This window comes from Podarcis muralis, chromosome 2, assembly GCF_964188315.1.
Source record: "Podarcis muralis chromosome 2, rPodMur119.hap1.1, whole genome shotgun sequence".
Taxonomy (NCBI): Eukaryota; Metazoa; Chordata; class Lepidosauria; order Squamata; family Lacertidae; genus Podarcis; species Podarcis muralis.
The window spans coordinates 104,284,771-104,305,222 of NC_135656.1; the positions used below are offsets into that span (position 1 = coordinate 104,284,771).

Sequence of the window (20,452 nt, forward strand, 5' to 3'; positions counted from 1 at the left end):
TTAAAATGGAAAACTTAATAAAAATGATTAAAAAAGAAAGAATTTAACAGTTGGAAGGGACTGAAGCGTCATCTAGTCCAACCCCCTGCAATGACCTCAATAGGCAGGGAGTTCCAAAGTATAGGTCCTGCCACACTAAACAACTGAGCTCTTACAAACATGGAATGGGCATTATGTGGCACCTGTAGCAGCGGCAATTCCACCAGTATATGATGGTGTACAGCAGCCTTTCTCATCCTGTGGGTCCCCAGATGTTGTTGGACTACAACTCCCATCATCCCTAGCTAGCAAGGCCAGAGCTCAGGGATGATGGGAGTTGTAGTCCAACAACATCTGGGGACCCACAGGTTGAGAACTGCTGGTGTACAGTCTTTCAAGCAACGCCTTCTATTGGGACTGGCGGTAGAAAAATTCCGACTCATGGGTTTGTCGGGAGGGTGGCTCTCATTCCCAACCACGACTGCCCTCTCACACGGTAACCCTTCAGCTTTGCCTGTGGAGGCATCAACGCTCCTCCTGGCTTCCCTGTTCCCTCAACGCCCCCTCCTCAGATACTCACTCTTGCATGCGTTGGTGCGCCGCCCCTCAGCCGGGCGCCAGGGCAGCTCGTGGTAGAAGTTGTCGCACTGCTCACAGTTCAGCCCGTTGGTGTTGTGCTTGCAGACGCACCGGCCATGCACCTGCGGGCGGAGAAAGGGGGAGACCCAAGCCACGCCCATGGTGAATGGAAGAGGGCAGGTCTTTGCCTGCTCTCCTGCGTTCAGACTGCACACGACCTTCCTACCCTACATCTTCATGGGCATGCCGCGCCCTTCCCAGGTACGCATCCACAGAAGTTAGGCTTGCACCCCACATAGGGGACAAAGGCCACGTTGGCTATGTATATTTTGAACTAAGTTGGTGCCCCAATAAATAGTTGGGTTATGATTCTAGTCCTTAAGATAAACTTGAAAATGCATGTGCTTTTTCACATGGCTGGGGGAAATTATGAATATGTTCCAGCGGTCAGAGGCTAAAACTTCAGAGCTCTGCACAGTTCTTCATCTCTGGCTTTAGCTAGCAAAAGGAGAAATGCTAAAGCGGGCTTCCTTAACCTGGTACCCTTGTTGGACTACAACTCCCATCATCCTGGATTGGCAAGCCCAAGAGGCTCAGTGGTTTAGACCACAGCGCCACCCTTCTCTACAGACCAGCCTGGGAATTAAAATCTGCGGAAAAGGCCCTCCCGATGGCTTCGCCGCTCTCGGAAATTCAGGTGGCAGCAGCTCATGAGAGGGCCTAGTCAGTGACGGCCCCAAGAATGCAGAACTCCCCTGCCACTGAGGTAAGCCTGGCACCATCTCTTCACAGCCTTGGAAAATTGAAGAGATGAGTGGGCCTTTTCTGTGGTGGCTCCCTTGCTTCTGGAATGTTCTCCCCAGGGAGACTCGCTTGGCACCTTCGTTACATATCTTTAGGCGAAAACATTCCTCTTCAACCAGGCCTTTGGCTGATTAATATCCTACAGCCTTTTAAATGCATTTGTGGGAAGGGGGTTATTGTTTTGTTTAATTCTGTTTCAATTATTTATTTGTGCTTTTACAGTGGTACCTCAGGTTACAGACGCTTCAGGTTACAGACTCCGCTAACCCAGAAATAGGACCTCAGGTTAAGACCTTTGCTTCAGGATGAGAACAGAAATCGCGTGGTGGCAGCAGGAGGCCCCATTAGCTTAAGTGGTGTCTCAGGTTAAGAACAGTTCCATGTTAAGAACGGACCTCCGGAACAAATTAAGTTCTTAACCTGAGGCACCACTGTATGTTGGTATTTTTATCTTGTGAACCGCCCTGAGATCTTTTGAAGGAGGGCGATATATAAACCAAACAAATAAGTTGTGGGAGGAGTCGGCACGCCTAATCAAGTGCGGTGTGTGCCTATGAGTGTTCCTAGCGCCTTACCATGCCCTCCACGTCAGCAGGGCTACGGGCGAGGGGGGCGCACTCCGAGGCGTGTCCGTAGCAGAAGCAGTTCCCACGCAGCACCATCTCGTACACGGCATAGTAGTACTTCTCCTTGATCTCCCGCCGCGAATCCAGCAGGTCGTCTCCCAGCGTGTGGAGTTTGGTCAAGTTCACCCGCAAGTTGGTGACCTTCAGGAGATCTGGCGGGCAGAGAGGTTGGAATGAGTGAGAAGGCAGACAGAGAGAGAAGCATCCCCACTGGGAAACAGCTTTCCCGGCTGGGGCTGTGGGTTCGAAAGCTGGGCTACGTGGTGGGCTATGAATATCAGAGTTGTCAACCCCCCGCAAGCTATCGGCCAGGACCAGTCAGAAGTATGTGCACCACGACGAGGGGAGAGGGAACAGATTCCCAGCCGCACACAGAGAGAAAGAGAAAAAGAGAAAGAGTGACAGACAGAGAGAGGCCACAGCTAAATCTAGCAGCAGCCAAAGCAGAAATCTGTCTAGGACCAAATTTAACCAGCCCCCAAATAGAAGTAAAAGGCAGGGCCAGCTGCTGTCCACACTAGGATCCCAGGGAACTGTTTGCTAGCTAGCTATTTGTGTATATGTTTCTCTTTCTTAGGGAAAGAGGGTATGTTTGTTGGGTACGTTTGTCTAGATTTGTGGTCCCCATTGTGGCATCTCTGTGACACCCTCAAACACCCCTTTAGTGTCCACCAACGCCCTCTCCCCCTCTCCTAAATTTTAGTATATATATATTTTAAGTCAGGGTTTTTCCTTCTTCGTTTGTTGATTTGGTTCAGGAATTGTTGCTGTTGTTGTATAGCGTTTCAATTGTGTAGGAGGGATGTAGGTGTTTTGCAAGTTTGTTTGTTGGGGGGGGGCAACATTCTGAGCTTTGCCGGCTTTTCTTCTGTGAAATCAATGTCTTGCCATGTTCATAAATGTTTGTTATCTCTCCTAATGTGCCCCAGGCCAAAAAAAAAGTCTCAAAGACGAGGATCCGTTGTTTGTGATGAGAAAAGATTGACTCAGCTATTTGGATCTGGTGAAAAGAACAAAATACCTTTTACAGGAGGAACATTCTCAATTCCCAATGCATGGTCAGAAGGTCCGGGAGACACAGCCTTGCTAAACTTAAGCAGCTCTGGGCCTTATCACTACACGGGAAGGAGTCTGGATTTGATATCCCGCTTTATCACTACCCGAAGGAGTCTCAAAGCAGCTAACATTCTCCTTTCCCTTCCTCCCCCACAACAAACACTCTGTGAGGTGAGTGGGGCTGAGAGACTTCAGAGAAGTCACCCAGCAGCTGCATGTGGAGGAGCGGGGAAGCGAACCCAGTTCACCAGATTACGAGTCTACCACTCTTAACCACTACACCACACTGGCTCCACATACTATGCCTTTGTATATCCGGTAGCAGAGGGATAAGCAGCTGAATTAGGGCCTATAACACCAGCATGGGATGGTAATGGTTGGCAATGTCTTGCAGTACCACTTCCTCAGCATCTCCAGGTAGGGTTGGGAATGATTCCTGCATGAAACCCTGAAGAGCCACTGCCAGTAGGTGTAGACTGAAGTGTAGGTGGGTTCCCACAAGGCAAGGCGCAGTGATAACAGCAAAAACCTTTATTGCACTACAGAACTGAACAACAGGGACAAAGCAACTGCTTATATACATTTCTGAAGGCCTGGGCCACTCCCACTCCCAACGTGATTGGCTGTCTAAACTTCCAAGCTGCGAATCATGACTCAGACTTTAAGGGCCAATGGCAGAGGCCCAAATCCTGAAATGTTCTGTGACTGGAAATCATGTATCGAATCAGAACACAGGAGCTCAGATTCCTTAGTCCAGACCATAGCTGTCAACTTACAGATTTGAAAATAAGGGATCAGCAGCCAAAATAAGGGATTTTCCAAGCACAGGTATGTTCAACTTCTGAGCCCCTCCGAGACAAAGGCAGAAAGCCCAGCCAGCAGCCAAACAAAGCCTCAAGCGGTGGTTCCCACAGCGCAGCAACCCGGCAAAGGGGATGCAGCAAGGAAAACCACCGTCACCTCTCCGCTGGGAAGCGCTGAGCAAAGGCGAGTCCTCAGGCAACGCGGCTGATTTGATTGGCACAAGGCATGCAAGCTCCACCCCCCAGTCATTCTTAGACTCCTTATTGGGTGAGCAACGCAGCCAAGCAACACAGTTGGAGCCTCCCTCCTCCCTGGCCGGCAGGGAGGGAGGGAGAGGAGCTGCTTCCTTTGAAACCTGGGAAATTTCAGGGACATCTTCAATAAGGGACAGCAGCGGGGCACGGCGCTGGGATAAGGGACTTTCCCACCAAATAAGGGACGGTTGACAGCTATGGTCCAGACTCAAGCTCAGGCAAACACAGGCCACTGAATACATAACATAGACAATACTGAACTAGATGGACCAGCCATCTAGATCAGTATAAGGCAGCTTCCTATGTTTCTACATGGACTGGAGACCTGGCCTGGGAACCATGAGAGTTATAAATGTAATTAGAAAGAATTCCTTATTGTGTGATTGCTTGTTTTTTAAAACCACAATTCACTAATGAGCTGCTATTTCCCAAACGAGCCCACTAGACTCATCCATTCATTTCTACCTCACCCGTCCGCTAAGATGCGTAAGGTGGCTCACAACCTTTTGCACACTACAAAAGAAGAGCAGAACGACAGAACAGCACCACAACTCCATGAAAAGGCAGAAAAGTTCTCACTGAAATGAGAAAATATCCATCTCGACAAAAGGATTTCCGTTGCCTGTCTGGAAACAGTGATGGGGCCACGCATACTTCGCCCAGGAAGTAGTTCCAAATCCCGGGCGCCACAAACAAAAAGGCCTTCTCCACGACACCTGCCCTACACCCACCGCTTCTCAGGTGGTAGGAAGACCTCCAAACCAGAAGGTTCGCTCGTGGCAGAGGAGGAAGGATGCAGCTCCTGGAATGGGCCAAATAGCCCAGGGTGCACATGTAGTGCTGCTTTTACGACAGTCGATCGCATGGCCTAATAAACATGGGTGTGCAAGTTTCTTGCTTGGTTTGCACAAACAATGTTGTGACACATTACTGCTGCAATTTTGGGGCCTGGGTTCTGCCTACGTAATATATATATATATATATATAGAGAGAGAGAGAGCGCGCGTGCATTTATTTATACAGTGGTGCCTCGCAAGACGAAATTAATTCGTTCCGCGAATTTTTTCGTCTTGCGATTTTTTCGTCTTGCGAAGCACGGTGTCGGGAAAGTTTTGGAAAAGCTTCAAAAATCACCAAAGTCTTCAAAAACCTCAAAAAAGGCTACCACACCGCGTGCTATGAGTTGCTCCTCGAAGTCAAGTCGCAACTGTATTAACGGTTTTAAGAAAAAGGAAACAAACTTGCAAGACGTTTCCGTCTTGCGAAGCAAGCCCATAGGGAAATTCGTCTTGCGAAGCAACTCAAAAAACCAAAAACCCTTTCATCTTGCGAGTTTTCCGTCTTGCGAGGCATTCGTCTTGCGAGGTACCACTGTAGTTATATTAAGATGGAAATATTTGGTGCAGCAGAAATGTTCCAAGATTCTTCTCTCATTCGGAGGTCAGAATCTCGTTTGTCCACTGGGAATCCAACTCCTCTTGGGGGGAGGGGGCAAATACACAGTACGCCCAGCCTCTCCCTGCCCTAAACCAGCTCCTCCCTCCTCTGGCTCCCTCCCACAGAGAGACTCACTCAGGACAACCTCTCACAGAGATAGAGACTCACTCTGGATTTTGGGGCTGTAGGGGTCACGGATGTGGATAGCTGGATCCAGCACTCTGTAGATTACCTGGAGCAAGGAAGAAAGAGCAGAGGGTCAAGGAGCAACAGCCAGTTTACGAGAGCATAATCCTGCAGCCCTTGGCCTGGGCCTCTACAAGGAGGAGGCAGTCTGCAGAGACCTAACGTACATGGTGTGTTTGGTGCTGAACCCATCTCTCGACCCCAACCCCCCAACATCTCCCGTCAGAGCTAGGTCAGGTGCAGGTCAGCACACAAGACGCAAAGTTTGGCAATGTAGTTTACTTTTTTATTCAAGAAAATGGCATACTGCTCAGCAACAGGTTTTGCCTCTACAGAGCAGTTTCCAGGATTGGCGGTCTCCTTCTCTGCTGGATGTTGCCCAAGCAGCCTCAAACTACAGAGCACCTGTAATCTCTGTTCTGCCCTACGCATTGCCCTGAGTGTCCTTGGAGTCAAGGAGAGGGGAGCTAGTTGCAGTAGGAGACACAGATTCCTGGAATTCTTCACCAGCGGCTTTCCCTCCCTCCTCTGCTTCAGCCTCTGTGTCTGAGCTGCTCCCTGTCACAGGCTCTCATCGCTCACTAAAGCCTGTTGCTTCTTCAGCATCCAACCATTCCTCTCTCCCCCTTACCTCTCCTCAGTGTCCCACCACCAATTCCCAGGCTCTGAGCCTTCCTCCTCTGGGGCTTCAACTTGGGGGTTCCCGGACTGCTACCTCCCACCGCTCCTTGTCATCTAGCCCATCCCTGACACCCCCATAGGAGATCCTACTGCTCCAGACGCCCTGCTTTTTTCACTCACCTCCCCCTCAGTGGAGGGCTCAATGTCCGAGTAGCGTGACTCACAGACAACATCGTCCACACGCCGCAAGGGTCCCCGGGAGGCAGACGGGAAGGAGGCGGCGCAGTCGTAGGCAAAGTAGCGGTACACCTGCCAGGTGCGTCCAAAATCTGCCGAACGCTCCACCAACATGGCTGCCGGCCGGAAGGTCTGCAAGGGGTAGAGGAAAATGGGAATCCTTGCATGCGTCCAGAACTATCACCTAGTAAGTCGGGGTGGAATAGGATAGAGCTATGACTCAACCCGTTCATATGTGGACGTCATCACTTGATGCACCAGTTGCCAAGGGACCAGCGCACATGGGTTGGGAACTCTGTGGCCCTCCAAATGCTGTGGGTTGGACTACATCTCCCATCATCTCTGACCAACGGCCTTGCTGGCTGGGGCTCATAGAAAGTTGAAAGGGACCCCAGAGTCATCTAGTCCAACCCCCTGCAATGCAATGCAGGGATCTCAGCTAAAGTATCAATGACAGATGGCCATCCCCTCTCTGCTGAAAAAACTCCAAGGAATCCATCCATGGGATTGGGTGGATTCCAATAGCATAGGGAAGGGTCCCCAACCACCTGGTACAGATTTGGGGAGGGCGCAGGCAGGAGCGGGGACCCCACTGCACAAGCATTCATCCTCACGCCAACAGGACGCAGTGGTCGGCTACCGCCCTGTATCTCTGAAGCGAGGACAAACGAGAGCAATAATCACGCACAAAACGAAGTCGCAGCTGCGTGCAAAGTCGAAATTAAAAGAGCGAGCCGCCCTGCAAATCACTTGTTACGCAGCAAAGCGTTTACAAGCATATTCTTGGAAATGCCGGTTTAATCATCCCCTCGTTTAATTTTAACACAGCTCATTCCCGCAGCGGGGAGAAAAAGTTTCACAACAATGTCCTCTGATTTTCTCCCCCCGTTTGGGGGCATCGGGAAATAATCGAACATAAAAATCCGCCCCCATTCCTCCGCAGCTTCTCTTTCCATTGCAAACAGCAGGCATGTGGCGCTGGTGGGGGCTGGAATTCCAACTGGGACTGTGGCAAGGGGGAAAGGTTAAAGACCCTTCTTCCCACACCACAGCTGCAAACGGACCCAGCAAGACACACCCTGACGTTGGCTATGTGCATACGTTTCTTTTTAATTGCCCGTGCAAGGACAAACCACATGACTAATGTCATCTCTGGCCTGGACCTAAGAAGGGCAGCAGATGTTCTCTGATGCGAACACAGAAATATATAGCGTCAGAGCAGCGATCCACCTAGCCCAATGATGCTCACGCTGACTACCACTAGCTCTTACAGGTCTCAGGCAGAGGACCTTTTCCATCTCCTTCTACCTGATCACCTGAAGGGGCCAGGAATTGAACCTGCAATTCTGCCTGCAAACCCAGCAGCATGGTGGGGCTTTGCCGCTCACCTGACCTCTGCCTGGCTAAGTTGCTGCAGCAGACCAGGAGGGATGTGGTGGCGGCGAGGTGGGTGTGGTGCAAACACAATCCAGTGCTCCTGCTAGGGCGTTTGCACCGACGCAACCCCCTCTCCATCTCCGTGTGCTGCAGAGACTCAGCCAGACAGAGATTGGGCGAGTCATCGTACGATGCCATCTGCGTGCTCCACCGCTGAGCTATACGGCTCCTTCCCCTGTTAGGAAATGAACAGAATGGCAGAGAAGCGCAGAAATCCGCTCCACTTCCCAGTGGGGAGGGGTTGCGGTGGACCGCGTGGCCACCCACTCCCCACCGGGGCGGGGGACTTTGTCTCCCGTTGCCCGGGGGATCCCGGTCATATCAGAGCCCAGCCAGCCAATCCGCTGGCCGGGGGGGGGGGGCATGGCTGGGTCAATTTTAATCAGAGGAGCGAGCCAGAGGGCTTCCTCTTTGGCTTGCTTCCTCAAGCACCCGCCCTCCCTCCCTATTTTGCAGGTTTTAGGCGGTGGCCTTGCTATGGACCTTGGTTGTTCGCCGTTGAGGGGCCTGGTAGGAATTTTTCCATTTGGCAAATTGGCACTGGCCATTTGGTTTTCACCTACCTCTTAGCAATCGTTACAACTTTGTTAGGGTTGTGGTTAGGCATTGTTTGACCTTGTGATTGGGGAGGGGAGGTGTGGCCATCACCTGCCCCTCCAAGCTTAAGGGTATTCCGTTAAAGAAATCTGGGGGTGTTGATCTTGTCCGAAGCCCAGGTCAGTGGCTAGGGCCATTACACGACCCCAACGGGAACACCAGGGGGAGCTTGAGTTGGTATGCATCGACAGGGCTCCTCCATCCAGTGGTTTACCCTTACCGGACTTCCTGCGCATCGGGCAGGAGTTAGATATAGTCAGGTCCAATCAATGCCTAAGCCAATACCACTCACATTCTGTAATTCAATAAAGTTGTGGCCAAATTTGCCCAATAACATAAACCCAATATTCGTGTCCTTGTGTCTGTTATTTCCCAACGAGCGGCTGGCTGCGGGGTCTTGACACGCAAACAGACACTCACTCGTGCATCCTGAGGATCTCGTGCTTCGTGGGGGCTTCAAGAACATCTTATAGGGTTTTTATGAAAACCTACGAGATGGCTGTGAAGGCCGCTAAGAAGTCCTACTTCTCGGCCTCCATTGCATCCGCTAGCTCTCGCCCGGCACAATTATTTAGTATAATTCGGTCTTTAACGTCCCTCAAAGGACAGCCAAATTTAAATAACAATTTGACACACAGCTGTGAGGCATTTGCGAGCTTTTTTGCGGAGAAGGTCTTGTTGCTCTGCCATGACCTCCCTGCCAATTTGGATACAATAAAGGAACTGGAGGCCCCTCGACTGTCCTCGGGTCCAGTATTGGACCACTTCGACTGGATATCCCCAGCCGATGTGGACAGACTCCTCCGAGCTGGAAAGCCCACCATCTGTCCTCTTGACCCGTGCCCGTCTTGGCTGATTAGAGCGTGTCCAGACGAGGTGCGGGCTCTCCTGGGGGATATCATCAATTTGTCCCTTGGCACGGGGACATTCCCAGGGGAACTGAAGGAGGCAGTGGTGCGCCCGCTCTTAAAGAAAACATCATTAGATCCTTTAGATCTATCCAATTACCGCCCGGTTTCGAATCTTCCGTTCCTGGGTAAGGTGATTGAGAGCGCGGTTGCTGAACAGCTTGGTGGGTTTCTGGATGAAACATCGGCTCTGGATCCATTCCAGTCCGGCTTCCGCGCTGGTCATGGGACCGAGACGGCTCTGCTTGCCCTAACAGATGATCTTCGTAGACAGCTGGATCGAGGCGGGTCGGGGCTGCTGATTCTTCTAGACTTGTCAGCAGCTTTTGACATGGTCGATCACGAACTTCTGGACCACCGCCTTGCCGACGTGGGGATCCAGGGCACAGTCCTTCAATGGCTGCGCTCGTTTCTCTCTGGTCGGGGACAGAGGGTGGCGCTTGGGGGGGAATTGTCATCGCGCCACTCCTTGGTGTGTGGAGTGCCTCAGGGTGCGATTCTCTCCCCGATGCTTTTTAACATCTTTATGCGCCCCCTTGCCCAGCTTGTCCGGAGTTTTGGGCTGGGCTGCCATCAGTATGCTGATGACACCCAACTCTATCTGCTGATGGATGGCCATCCTGACTCGGCCCCAGACACACTGATCAGATGCTTGGAAGCTGTGGCTGGATGGTTACGTGGGAGCCGGTTGAAGTTAAATCCTTCGAAGACAGAGGTCCTCTGGCTGGGACGGGATGATACGGGAATGAGGGGGCAACTCCCATCTCTTGCGGGGGTGCAATTAGTGCCAGCACCGTCCGTTAAGAGTTTGGGTGTAATCTTCGATACCTCCCTCTCCATGGAGGCGCAGATTGCAGCTATTACAAAGGCGGCATTTTTTCATCTCCGCCAAGCTAAGCAGTTGGCTCCTTACCTCTCTCGCCCTGACCTAGCTACTGTGATCCACGCGACGGTCACCTCCAGACTGGATTATTGTAACTCGCTCTACGTGGGGCTGCCCTTGAGACTGACCCAAAAACTCCAGCGGGTGCAGAATGCCGCAGCGAGACTCCTTACGGGGTCTTCGCTTAGAGATCACATTCATCCGGTGCTATACCAGTTGCACTGGCTCCCGGTGGAGTACAGGATCAGGTTTAAGGTGCTGGTTTTAACCTTCAAAGCCCTATACGGCCTAGGGCCCTCGTACCTACGGGACCGCCTCTCCTGGTATGCCCCACAGAGGAACTTACGGTCTTCAAACAAAAACACCTTGAAGGTCCCAGGCCACAGAGAGGTTAGGCTGGCCTCAACTAGAGCCAGGGCCTTTTCGGCTGCGGCTCCAACCTGGTGGAATGCTCTGTCACAAGAGACAAGGGCCCTGCAGGACTTGACATCTTTCCGTAGGGCCTGCAAGACAGAGTTGTTCCGCCAGGCATTTGGTTAGGGCGCAGCCTGACTCCCTCCTTTGGCAACCTTTACAAAACTTTATGGCTGCCATCAATCTTGATTTTAATTAATTTTTATAATGTTTTTATAATGTCGCACTATTTGGTGTTGTTAGCCGCCCTGAGCCCGGCTTCGGCTGGGGAGGGCGGGATATAAATAAAATTTATTATTATTATTATTATTATTATGGTGGCTAATGTTCAGGATGCTGACCCGTTACGATGGCTGCATTATTAGAGGCACTATTACGGTTGCTGAGGATCATGGGCAAGAGGGTGTTACTGCTCTCATGTCCCACTTGCGGGCTTATCATCAGCATCTTTGCAAGAACGCAATGCTGGACTTGATGGTCCTTTGGTCCGACCCAACAAGGTTCTTCTGATGTCCTTGAGGAAGCGTGGATCCCTATTACTGGAGAAGAAGCCCACCTGTTCCCAGCTGGGATGTACCTTACCTTGAAAGTCATGATGAGGTGAGTGAAGTGGAATTCGGCCTCCAGGTCCAGGCGGATGCTCACCTGCTCCACACCTGGAGAGACAGACACAGACCCCTGTAAACAGCTGAGGACTTAAATGACACTTGTAAGATAACAGAGATAGGGACGTGGGTGGCACTGTGGGTTAAACCACAGAGCCTAGGACTTGCCGATCAGAAGGTCGCGGTTTGAATCCCCGGGGTGAGCTCCCGTTGCTTGGTCTCTGCTCCTGCCAAACTAGCAGTTCGAAAGCACGTCAAAGTGCAAGTGGATAAATAGGTACCACTCCAGTGGAAAGGTAAACAGCATTTCCGTGCGTTGCTCTGGTTCGCCAGAAGCGGTTAGTCATGCTGGCCACATGACCCGGAAGCTGTACACCGGTCTCCCTCGGCCAATAAAGCGAGATGAGCGCCGCAACCCGAGTCGGCCACAACTGGACCTAATGGTCAGGGGTCCCTTTACCTTTACCTTTTTAAGATAACAGAGACTTAGGATATGGACGTTAAGTGGAATGAAGGATATAAAATATGCAAAATAAAAAAATTCCTTCCAGTAGCACCTTAGAGACCAACTAAGTTTGTTATTGGTATGAGCTTCCATGTGCCTGCACACTTCTTCAAATACACTGAAACAAAAGTCACCAGACCCTAATATATAGTGAGAGGGTGGGGAGGGGTATTACTCAGAAGGGTGGTGGGAAGGGGTGATTGGCTGATAGGTGTGGTAAACCTGTTGATGACTGCAATTGGTCTTACAGAGAAAAGCAAGGGGTGAGATGGCTAAAAATAGCTTTATCATGTAAAATGAGATAAAATATGCAGCAATAAATGTTAAATATGGAAACCATGGAAAAGTGGAGGGAGATCTAAGGGTACAAGGGAATCTTGTATTTGTCCTTTTCTCTCTTTTTTTAGTTAATTACATGTGATATTGTTAAAAATAATTGGAAAAAAATAATAAAAATTGTAAAAATAAAACAAAATGGAGAGACAGACACATAGGGAGAGGAGTCGGTGTTAGAGAGGCCCCAGCAAAACTCCATTCTACAAGGAAGCAGTTTTCAAACCGTGCTCAGGAGTTTCTTAGAAGCTTCTCAGGGGCTTGTTTCTCAGCGGGGAGATCCGTTAACTCACCGCTGCTGATCTCGCTACGCAGAATATATTGGGTGCATTTCTAGGGAGCAAGCTTGGCTCATGTAGGAAAAGGAGGGAAACCCAACAAGCCCAGCCAACAGCCTGTTAGGCCTAGTGTAAGTACAGTGGTACCTTGGGTTTAAGTATTTAATTCGTTCCGGAGGTCCGTTCTTAACCTGAAACTGTTCTTAACCTGAAGCACCACTTTAGCTATGGGGCCTCCTACTGCCGCTGTGCCTCCGGAGCACGATTTCTGTTCTTATCCTGAAGCAAAGTTCTTAACCTGAGGTACTATTTCTGGGGTAGCAGAGTCTGTAAACTGAAGCGTATGTAACCCAAGGTACCACTGTATGTAGCAGCTTCAGGCCTCGCCAGTCCAATAGGACTCAGCTCTGGGAACCTCTGTTTTAATTGCCCACAATGATACAGAGCAGGGGTAGGGAACCTCAGGGCCAAAATGTGGCCTTCCAGGCCTCTCCCCAGACCACACCCCCTCTCCCAGGCCCACTCTGCACCCTACTCAAGATTGATTGATTAATTCTTTTATTTGCAAATCTAACAAAGGGGGGGAAATAGTTACGATACATAAAACAAAGAAAAAGTAATATATGAATATTACTGTTATTATTAATAATAACAGTACTACCATGAGCTTACACCGAGGGTGAAATAACCATCAATAGACCCATCTTAAGCTAAACATAAACATTGACATATGCCCTCCAAATAGGTTTCCACAAGAAATTGATGTCTGTGTAAAAGTGTGTTCAAATGTAACCAGGGCAGTGAGGTCCTCAGACCGTCCCATAATAGATGGTGGTTATTTATCCTTCTAGGCACGGATGGATTGCTCGCAAAGGGATCCCAAAATCCCCTTCTGTTGTCCTGCTGTGAATCCTTGTACTAACAGTGATACAGTTAATGCACTTTTAAATAATATTTCCGCAGCGTGAAGATTCACAGCAGGGCAACAGAATTTGCAAGCCCACTGCAAGCTCAGAGACTTACACTAAGAGACGATGGGCTCAACCAAACCTCCATTCAGCCTGCTGATTTCCCCCTGGGGAAACCTACAGTTTAGCGCTGAATCGGGACAAACAGCAATCAGGTTTTTGTGTGGACTGCCATTTCTTCCGATTTAGCACTAAAGAGCGGTGGGGACAAAGGCAAATCTGCTTGGATTCATGCTTTCGAGGCCTGGGGCAAGTGCCTATATTTAATATCTACAAATATCAAAGATTTTGCCAATGCAAAATATGGATGACAACTTCATGCCAAAAAGTATATATCGCTGGTTTGGGGCTGCTGGTGGTTGCAGTCGAAACAATGTCTGGAGACCACCAGGTTGCTGAAGACTGTTCTAGATTAATGCAGAAAATTCTTGTGCAGGTGGTACCGGATTTTAGGGAGGAGGTCCATAGCAGTGTAAGTGCCATGCGGATGACCCAGGACGGAAACGGTCAAGCTGCTAGATAGAGCCAAGGCTCCCACAATTGGCAGCATCACTGTGTTCCTGCAAGTAGCGGGCCCCTCCTCTGTTGTCTCCCGCCCCCGCCTGGCCCGGGTCCAGGAAAGAAGGGACTCTGTTGGGTATGATTCAGCATTTCCTCTGCGTAGGAGAGAAAGGAAAGGAACAGGGCTCTGGGGACACTCTCTCAGCCGTGCCATGTCCCAGACAAAGAGCACTCTCTGCAGGCTCACGTAACCGGGGCACAGCGAGTTCACCCAGCTGTGAGGCGACAAGGCTTGTCACAGGGCAACACACAACCCCGAGAGCAGGAAAGGACACACACACACATGCACAAACTTCCCTCTAAAGAAGGATTGCCTGATGTAGATGGAATTTAATATCCCTGACATGTACCATATAGGGTGGGGTGTGCAGACTTGATGAGAAACGGTGATAATAATAATAATAATAATAATAATAATAATAATAATAATAATAATAATTCTGGCCACTCTGGGCAGCTTCCAACAAAGATTAAAGATACATTAAAATGTCACACATTAAAAACTTCCCTGAACAGGGCTGTCTTCAAATGTCTTCTAAATGTCAGGTAGTTTATTTCTTTGACATTTGATGGGAGGGCATTCCACAGGGCGGGAGCCACTACCAAGAAGGCCCTCTGCCTGTTTCCCTGTAGCTTTGCTTCTCGCAGTGAGGGAACCACCAGAAGGCCCTCGGGCAAATGTAGAAAGAGGAAATATCCTCACAGCCAAAATTGTGGACTTCTGTTTCTAACATGGTGGAGTCCAGCGCGTGAAGTCAAGAATCAAATGTCTCATTTCCGAAAAATTGTGGGACTCAGAGGTGCCCTTCTTCTGACAGAGGAAGATGCTTTCTGGTGGAGGAAGAGAACCTTTGGACCCAAGCCCAAATTTTTAGCCCTCGTGGTTCAGGATGAAAATGTTTTTAAAAGTAGCTGAAAGAACCTGCTATGCAAGTAAGCAAAAAATATATACACGTATGCAAGTAAACACACGCTGCACAAAAATCGAATCATGTGGCAACCTCGCAGAGATGAAACCCCCGCTCCTTACCATTCTCCGACTGCCACCAGGCCTTCCTGCGGTTGAGTGCAAAGGCAGTGATCACATTCTCAATGCGGTGGCTGTTAGGATTGGACAAGGCCTGATAGGGCCGGCGTGAGTCGCACACGAAGCACTTTTTCTCGTCCTGCAAGAGAGATACCCGTATGCTGAGCTACGCATGCGCCACATGATCACACTCCTCAGGCGAAGGAGGGGTTTGGTACAGAAAACAGCATCCAAAGAAACTAAACTTTCATCTCTCTCTCTCTCTCCTTGAGCAATTATGGTTGCAAAGATAAGCTGTGCGCATGTGTGAGCAGAGCTAGGTGAAATCGCAGAAGCTAGTGATACAGGGTGCCAATGACCTGTGTGTTTGTGTGTGCACGCAAACTTCCATAGAATCTAAGAGCAGGAAGGGACCTCCAAAGTCATCTAGTCCAACCACCAGATCTGCTGTTTTAGCATACCTGATTCAAGAGCCGTCTACACTCTGCTCAATAACCTCTTAAAGGAGAGTCCAGCAGTTCCCAAGTTAGTCTTGTTCCACTCTCAAACAGTTCACGCTGTCAACAAGTTCTTCTGAATGTGCAGTTAAAACTCCCTTTCTTGTCATTTAAGTCCACTGGCTTGGCCCCTACCCTCTTTGTTATTTGTTTTTAGTTATTTATTTTACAATTCAGCCAGCTAGCCCTGGGGATTATCTAATTGATTTTTGAATTTTATTGTTATTCATGTTTTTATACCGTATTTTATGCTGCTTTTATAATTAAGTGTTTTAAAGTGTTTTAAATTTGTTGTTAGCCGCCCTGAGCCCGGTTTTTGAACCGGGAAGGGCGGGGTATAAATAAAATACTATTATTATTATTATTATTATTATTATTATAAAAACACACACACACAGGCTTTTCTGTGAGGAACTCAGAGTGGCATGCATGTTTCTCCCTTATTCCTGCCTCCTGCAAGGAGTTAGGCTGAGAGAAGGTGTGACCAGCCCTAGGTTGAATTGGGGTCTTCCTGTCTGCAGTTCTCCCAAGAGTAGCAAGAAGCAGACCTGGTCTGCGCTCCCTAAGCATGCACACAAAAGCTTATAGTTGGTCTCTAAGGTCTCTAAGGTGCTACTGGACAATTTTTATTTTATTTTATTTCGTCTGCTGCTTCCAGGTAGAGCAGAGGATGCTGTCCTGTTAGCAGTGCTGAAGTAAGCATCAGTTGCCAGTTTGGTCGGTGCTCAGTTTTCTAGTCTCTCAGGCTCAGAATAGAGGTCCTTTAAAGAAATAATTTGCCCGCCGACCTTCGCTCGGCAACACTCACCTGCAAATGGCTGACAATGCAGTAGGGCTGGGGACGCCGCAGGCCGCAGGTGGAGGTGGCGAAGAGGCGGTCGGCCCGTCCTACCAGCAGATCTCCCGTGTTTGGGTAGCAGCTGCCTTGGGAACAGCCATGTGGAGGCTCAGGCTCCTGGCAGAGAGCTGCCCCCAGCACTGTGGAGACAGGGAAGGCAGAGAGAGGAGCAGAGAGTACAGAACAAGGGACACTGTGGCTGGGTCCATGAGGTTCGGCTCATCTTACGGGTGATGGATGCAATTACAGTGGTACCTCAGGTTAAGTACTTAATTCGTTCCAGAGGTCCATTCTTAACCTGAAACTGTTCTTAACCTGAAGCACCACTTTAGCTAATGGAGCCTCCTGCTGCTGCCGCGCCACCGGAATACAATTTCTGTTCTCATCCTGAAGCAAAGTTCTTAACCCGAGGTACTGTTTCTGGGTTAGCGGAGTCTGTAACCTGAAGAGTATGTAACCTGAAGCGTATGTAACCCAAGGTACCACTGTATGCTTTTAAATGCTTAAATGTAATAGATATGGGGAGTTTTTGACTGATTCCAGACTGCCAGGGGGGGATCCCAGAGCATACCGAACTTTAAATAGGTAAAAGTACTCCAACATCCTAGTACAGTGGTATCTTGGGTTACAGACGCTTCAGGTTACAGACTCCGCTAACCCAGAAATAGTACCTCGGGTTAAGAACTTTGCTTCAGGATGAGAGCAGAAATTACAGTGGCAGCGGGAGGCCCCACTAGCTAAAGTGGTACCTCAGGTTAAGAACAGTTTCAGGTTAAGAATGGACCTCCAGAATGAATTAAGTTCTTAACCTGAGGTACCACTGTACAGCAAATCCACCCCTTTAACATAGCTGTCAATTTTCCCTTTTTAAAGGGAAATTCCCTTATTCCGAATAGGATTCCTCACAAGAAACGGGAAAAGTTGACAGCTATGCCCTTTAAAGAAATAAACAAACCTGACTTTTTGCGGTTTGGAAAGTGGAGAGGAACTGTCTCAGAAAGTGTGGGGTGACTAAAGGATTAACTGAAAGACATGCAAACAGCCTGTAAACCAGGGGTAGCCAACAGGGTGACATACAGGTGTTGTTAGACTACAACTCCCATGATCCCTGACTGCTGATCATGATAGCTGGGGCTGATGGGAGTTGGAGTCCGGCAACATCTGTAGAGCACCACATTGGCGACCTCTGGACGAATGTCCCTTGTGATATAACCACCTTGTAAACAAACAAATCAAAATGAATTAAAGATCAGGCATAGTCCAACCATAGTGTAAAGTTTACGCAAGCAAACCCGGAAGAATACTGAATTTTAAAAAGTCCTCTGGAAGAGTTCCTTCAACTTGGCATGGTAGAGGGATAGAACCTATGCATTAACTGGAGTTCAAGTGCAAATCAGACCCGCTAGCTAGACTGCTGTCAGCAGTTGGGTGGCGGAAGATTTGGTATCCATAAAAAGGCAAGACAATGGAACTCCACAGTCCAGAGGATTATGATAGGACTTCCAAGATATAACTTCAGCATCTGAGGTGACAACAGAGAGAAAGATGGCGCCAATAAGGAGAGGCCTGGGTTCTTCAAGATGTGGATCCTTATATCACCCTACAGGTTGCTAAATTCCTAACAGCCGTCCTCTCGTACAAGAGACGGAATGGAATGTTAGCTGATTATTGATAGTTATAAGAATTTTCTATAATTACATGAGATATTGATTTTAGTGTAGTGCCTAAATTTTTTATTTTTTTTTAAATCTTAATGTTAAACTTTTCTTATGAATGGCTAATATCTGTCCTTCTGAGTTGAGAACTGTGTTATACTACTTGTGGCTTGTACGAGTCCACTGTTTTATTTGATCTGATTTGTTTTTATTTGTTTTGTTGTGTTGTGTTGTGTTTCATGATGGGCGTAAAGCCGAATAAACATTTTGATTGAAGGAGAGGACATATAATGTAGATTATTGACAATTTCAGCTTTCGCCCATTTTAAAAACCAAGATTTTAGCTATCATGAGATACCTTTGAAACCAAGCAGACAAATTGGAATCAAAAGGCACAATCTACTCACAGGTGAGCACTTTTAAAGTCCCACTAATTTCAGGGAGAGAGATTTACAGCCCAGTCTTATGCATATCTAGGGACGCGGGTGGCGCGTGGGTTACACCACAGAGCCTAGGACTTGCTGATCAGAAGGTTGGCGGTTCGAATCCCCACAATGGGGTGAGCTCCAGTTGCTCGGTCCCTGCTCCTGCCAACCTAGCAGTTCAAAAGCACGTCAAAGTGCAAGTAGATAAATAGGTACCGCTCTGGTGGGAAGGTAAACGGCGTTTCCGTGCGCTGCTCTGGTTCGCCAGAAGCGGCTTAGTCATGCTGGTCACATGACCCGGAAGCGGCCAATAAAGCGAGATGAGCACCGCAACCCCAGAGTCGGCCACGACTGGACCTAATGGTCAGGGGTCCCTTTACCTTATGCATATCTACTCAGAAATAAGCCCACAGCACCGCCACGTAAATCAGGAGCGCTCCCAAGAGCTTAATTTGGCTGGATAATGCCCAAATTTAAAGAAACGATGTCATCAAGGCACTCTGATTAAGAACTGGATTTTCCCCCCACCCTCCAGATTCCTGAGGATACAGTTTATGCAAAACTATATCCGATTTACTCCATTTGAGGTGATTTTCTTGACAATAAAGGTTTTCCTGTTAAGAGCAGTTTATGGGTGTTCCCATCTGATCTGCTGCTTTGACCGTCTTATTTTCTTTTTCTTGACAATATAAAGGCAGTGATTGGCAAATACACCGAACTCTTGTGCATTCCAGGGCTCTCGCTCGTTTCACTTGGCCTCCAGTCAAGCCCCTTCATGCACACCCCTTCACAGACACCGCCACTTACCCCGACCGTCACTATTTACTTTTCCACCCCAAAACAAACTTTTACATTCAGAGAGGGGAAAGGGACAACTTGCACTCTTTAGCCCGAGGCAAAGCTCGAGCATTCGTTCAGATTTAACCAGCTCTGTTATACTGTTGCTTCTCAGCATCATTTGTTTTGAACAGAGAATCTGGGTTTCTTTGGCACCAAAATATTATTTTTGTTCTTCGGTTTATGAGTCAACACACCAAGGTTGCTTCCAGATGACCTGTTTACTGGGCAGTTGTCTTGATCTGTTTGCAGGGAGATTAGAAAGACACCAGCTACTTATTGAGCAGTCGTTCTGATTTGTTCGTGGGGAGGTCAGACAATGTCAAGCAAGTGTCGTCCCACAATTCCCAATGCATCCCCCAGCCACTTTCCTGATCACAAAAAATCTAAGCCTTTGGGGAAATTGGGTTTTTTTCACAAGAAGACCTCCCAGTCAAACATAATGGTGCAACCTGAAATTGCCGATATGTGATTGAATTCCACCCGAAAACAGCAGCAGTCTGTAAGCATCCTGAATTACAGTGGTACCTTGGTTCTCAAACGCCTTGGTACTCAAACAACTAGATACCCAAACACTGCAAACCCGGAAGTAAGTGTTCCGGTTTGCGAACTTTTTTTGGAAGCCGAACATGCTCCGTTTTGAGTGCAATGCTTCCAATTTGAGTGCCACACTTCCGTTTTGAGTGTTACGCTGAGGTCTGTCTGTTTTTGCTATTTATTTTGTGTTTTTCTTTTTGCGGCTCTTTTTTGTTTTGTTTTTTGTGACTGTGTGGAACCCAGTTCAGCTACTGATGGATTGATTGTGTGACTGCAGTACATTGGTTATTGCTATCATTTTATGGATGAATGGTCTCGTTAGATAGTAAAATTCATGTTACATTGCTGTTTTAGGGGTTGTTTTTAAAAGTCTGGAAGGGATTAATCCGTTTTGCATTACTTTCCATGGGAAAGCGTGCCTTGGTTTTGGAACACTTTGGTTTTGGAACGGACTTCTGGAACGGATTAAGTTTGAGAACCAAGGTACCACTGTATAGCGGCTTTTTTTGCATTGCTGCCCCTCTTGATGTGAAAATCATATAAGCATACCTCTTTATTTTGCCC

General features: G+C 48.5%; 1 protein-coding gene across 1 annotated transcript in view; it reads right to left on the reverse strand.

The window, feature by feature from the left end:
• The window catches only part of LAMB2 (laminin subunit beta 2), a 63,389-nt gene that overhangs the window by 38,064 nt on the left and 4,873 nt on the right, over positions 1-20,452 (reverse strand). The window contains exons 2-8 of the mRNA XM_028719665.2: positions 16,405-16,574; positions 15,103-15,238; positions 11,405-11,478; positions 6,527-6,715; positions 5,708-5,771; positions 1,938-2,140; positions 560-680 (exon numbers count right to left, since the gene is read on the reverse strand). Coding sequence (XP_028575498.2) covers positions 560-680; positions 1,938-2,140; positions 5,708-5,771; positions 6,527-6,715; positions 11,405-11,478; positions 15,103-15,238; positions 16,405-16,574 — 957 coding nt within the window. The remainder of the gene's footprint in view (positions 1-559; positions 681-1,937; positions 2,141-5,707; positions 5,772-6,526; positions 6,716-11,404; positions 11,479-15,102; positions 15,239-16,404; positions 16,575-20,452) is intronic.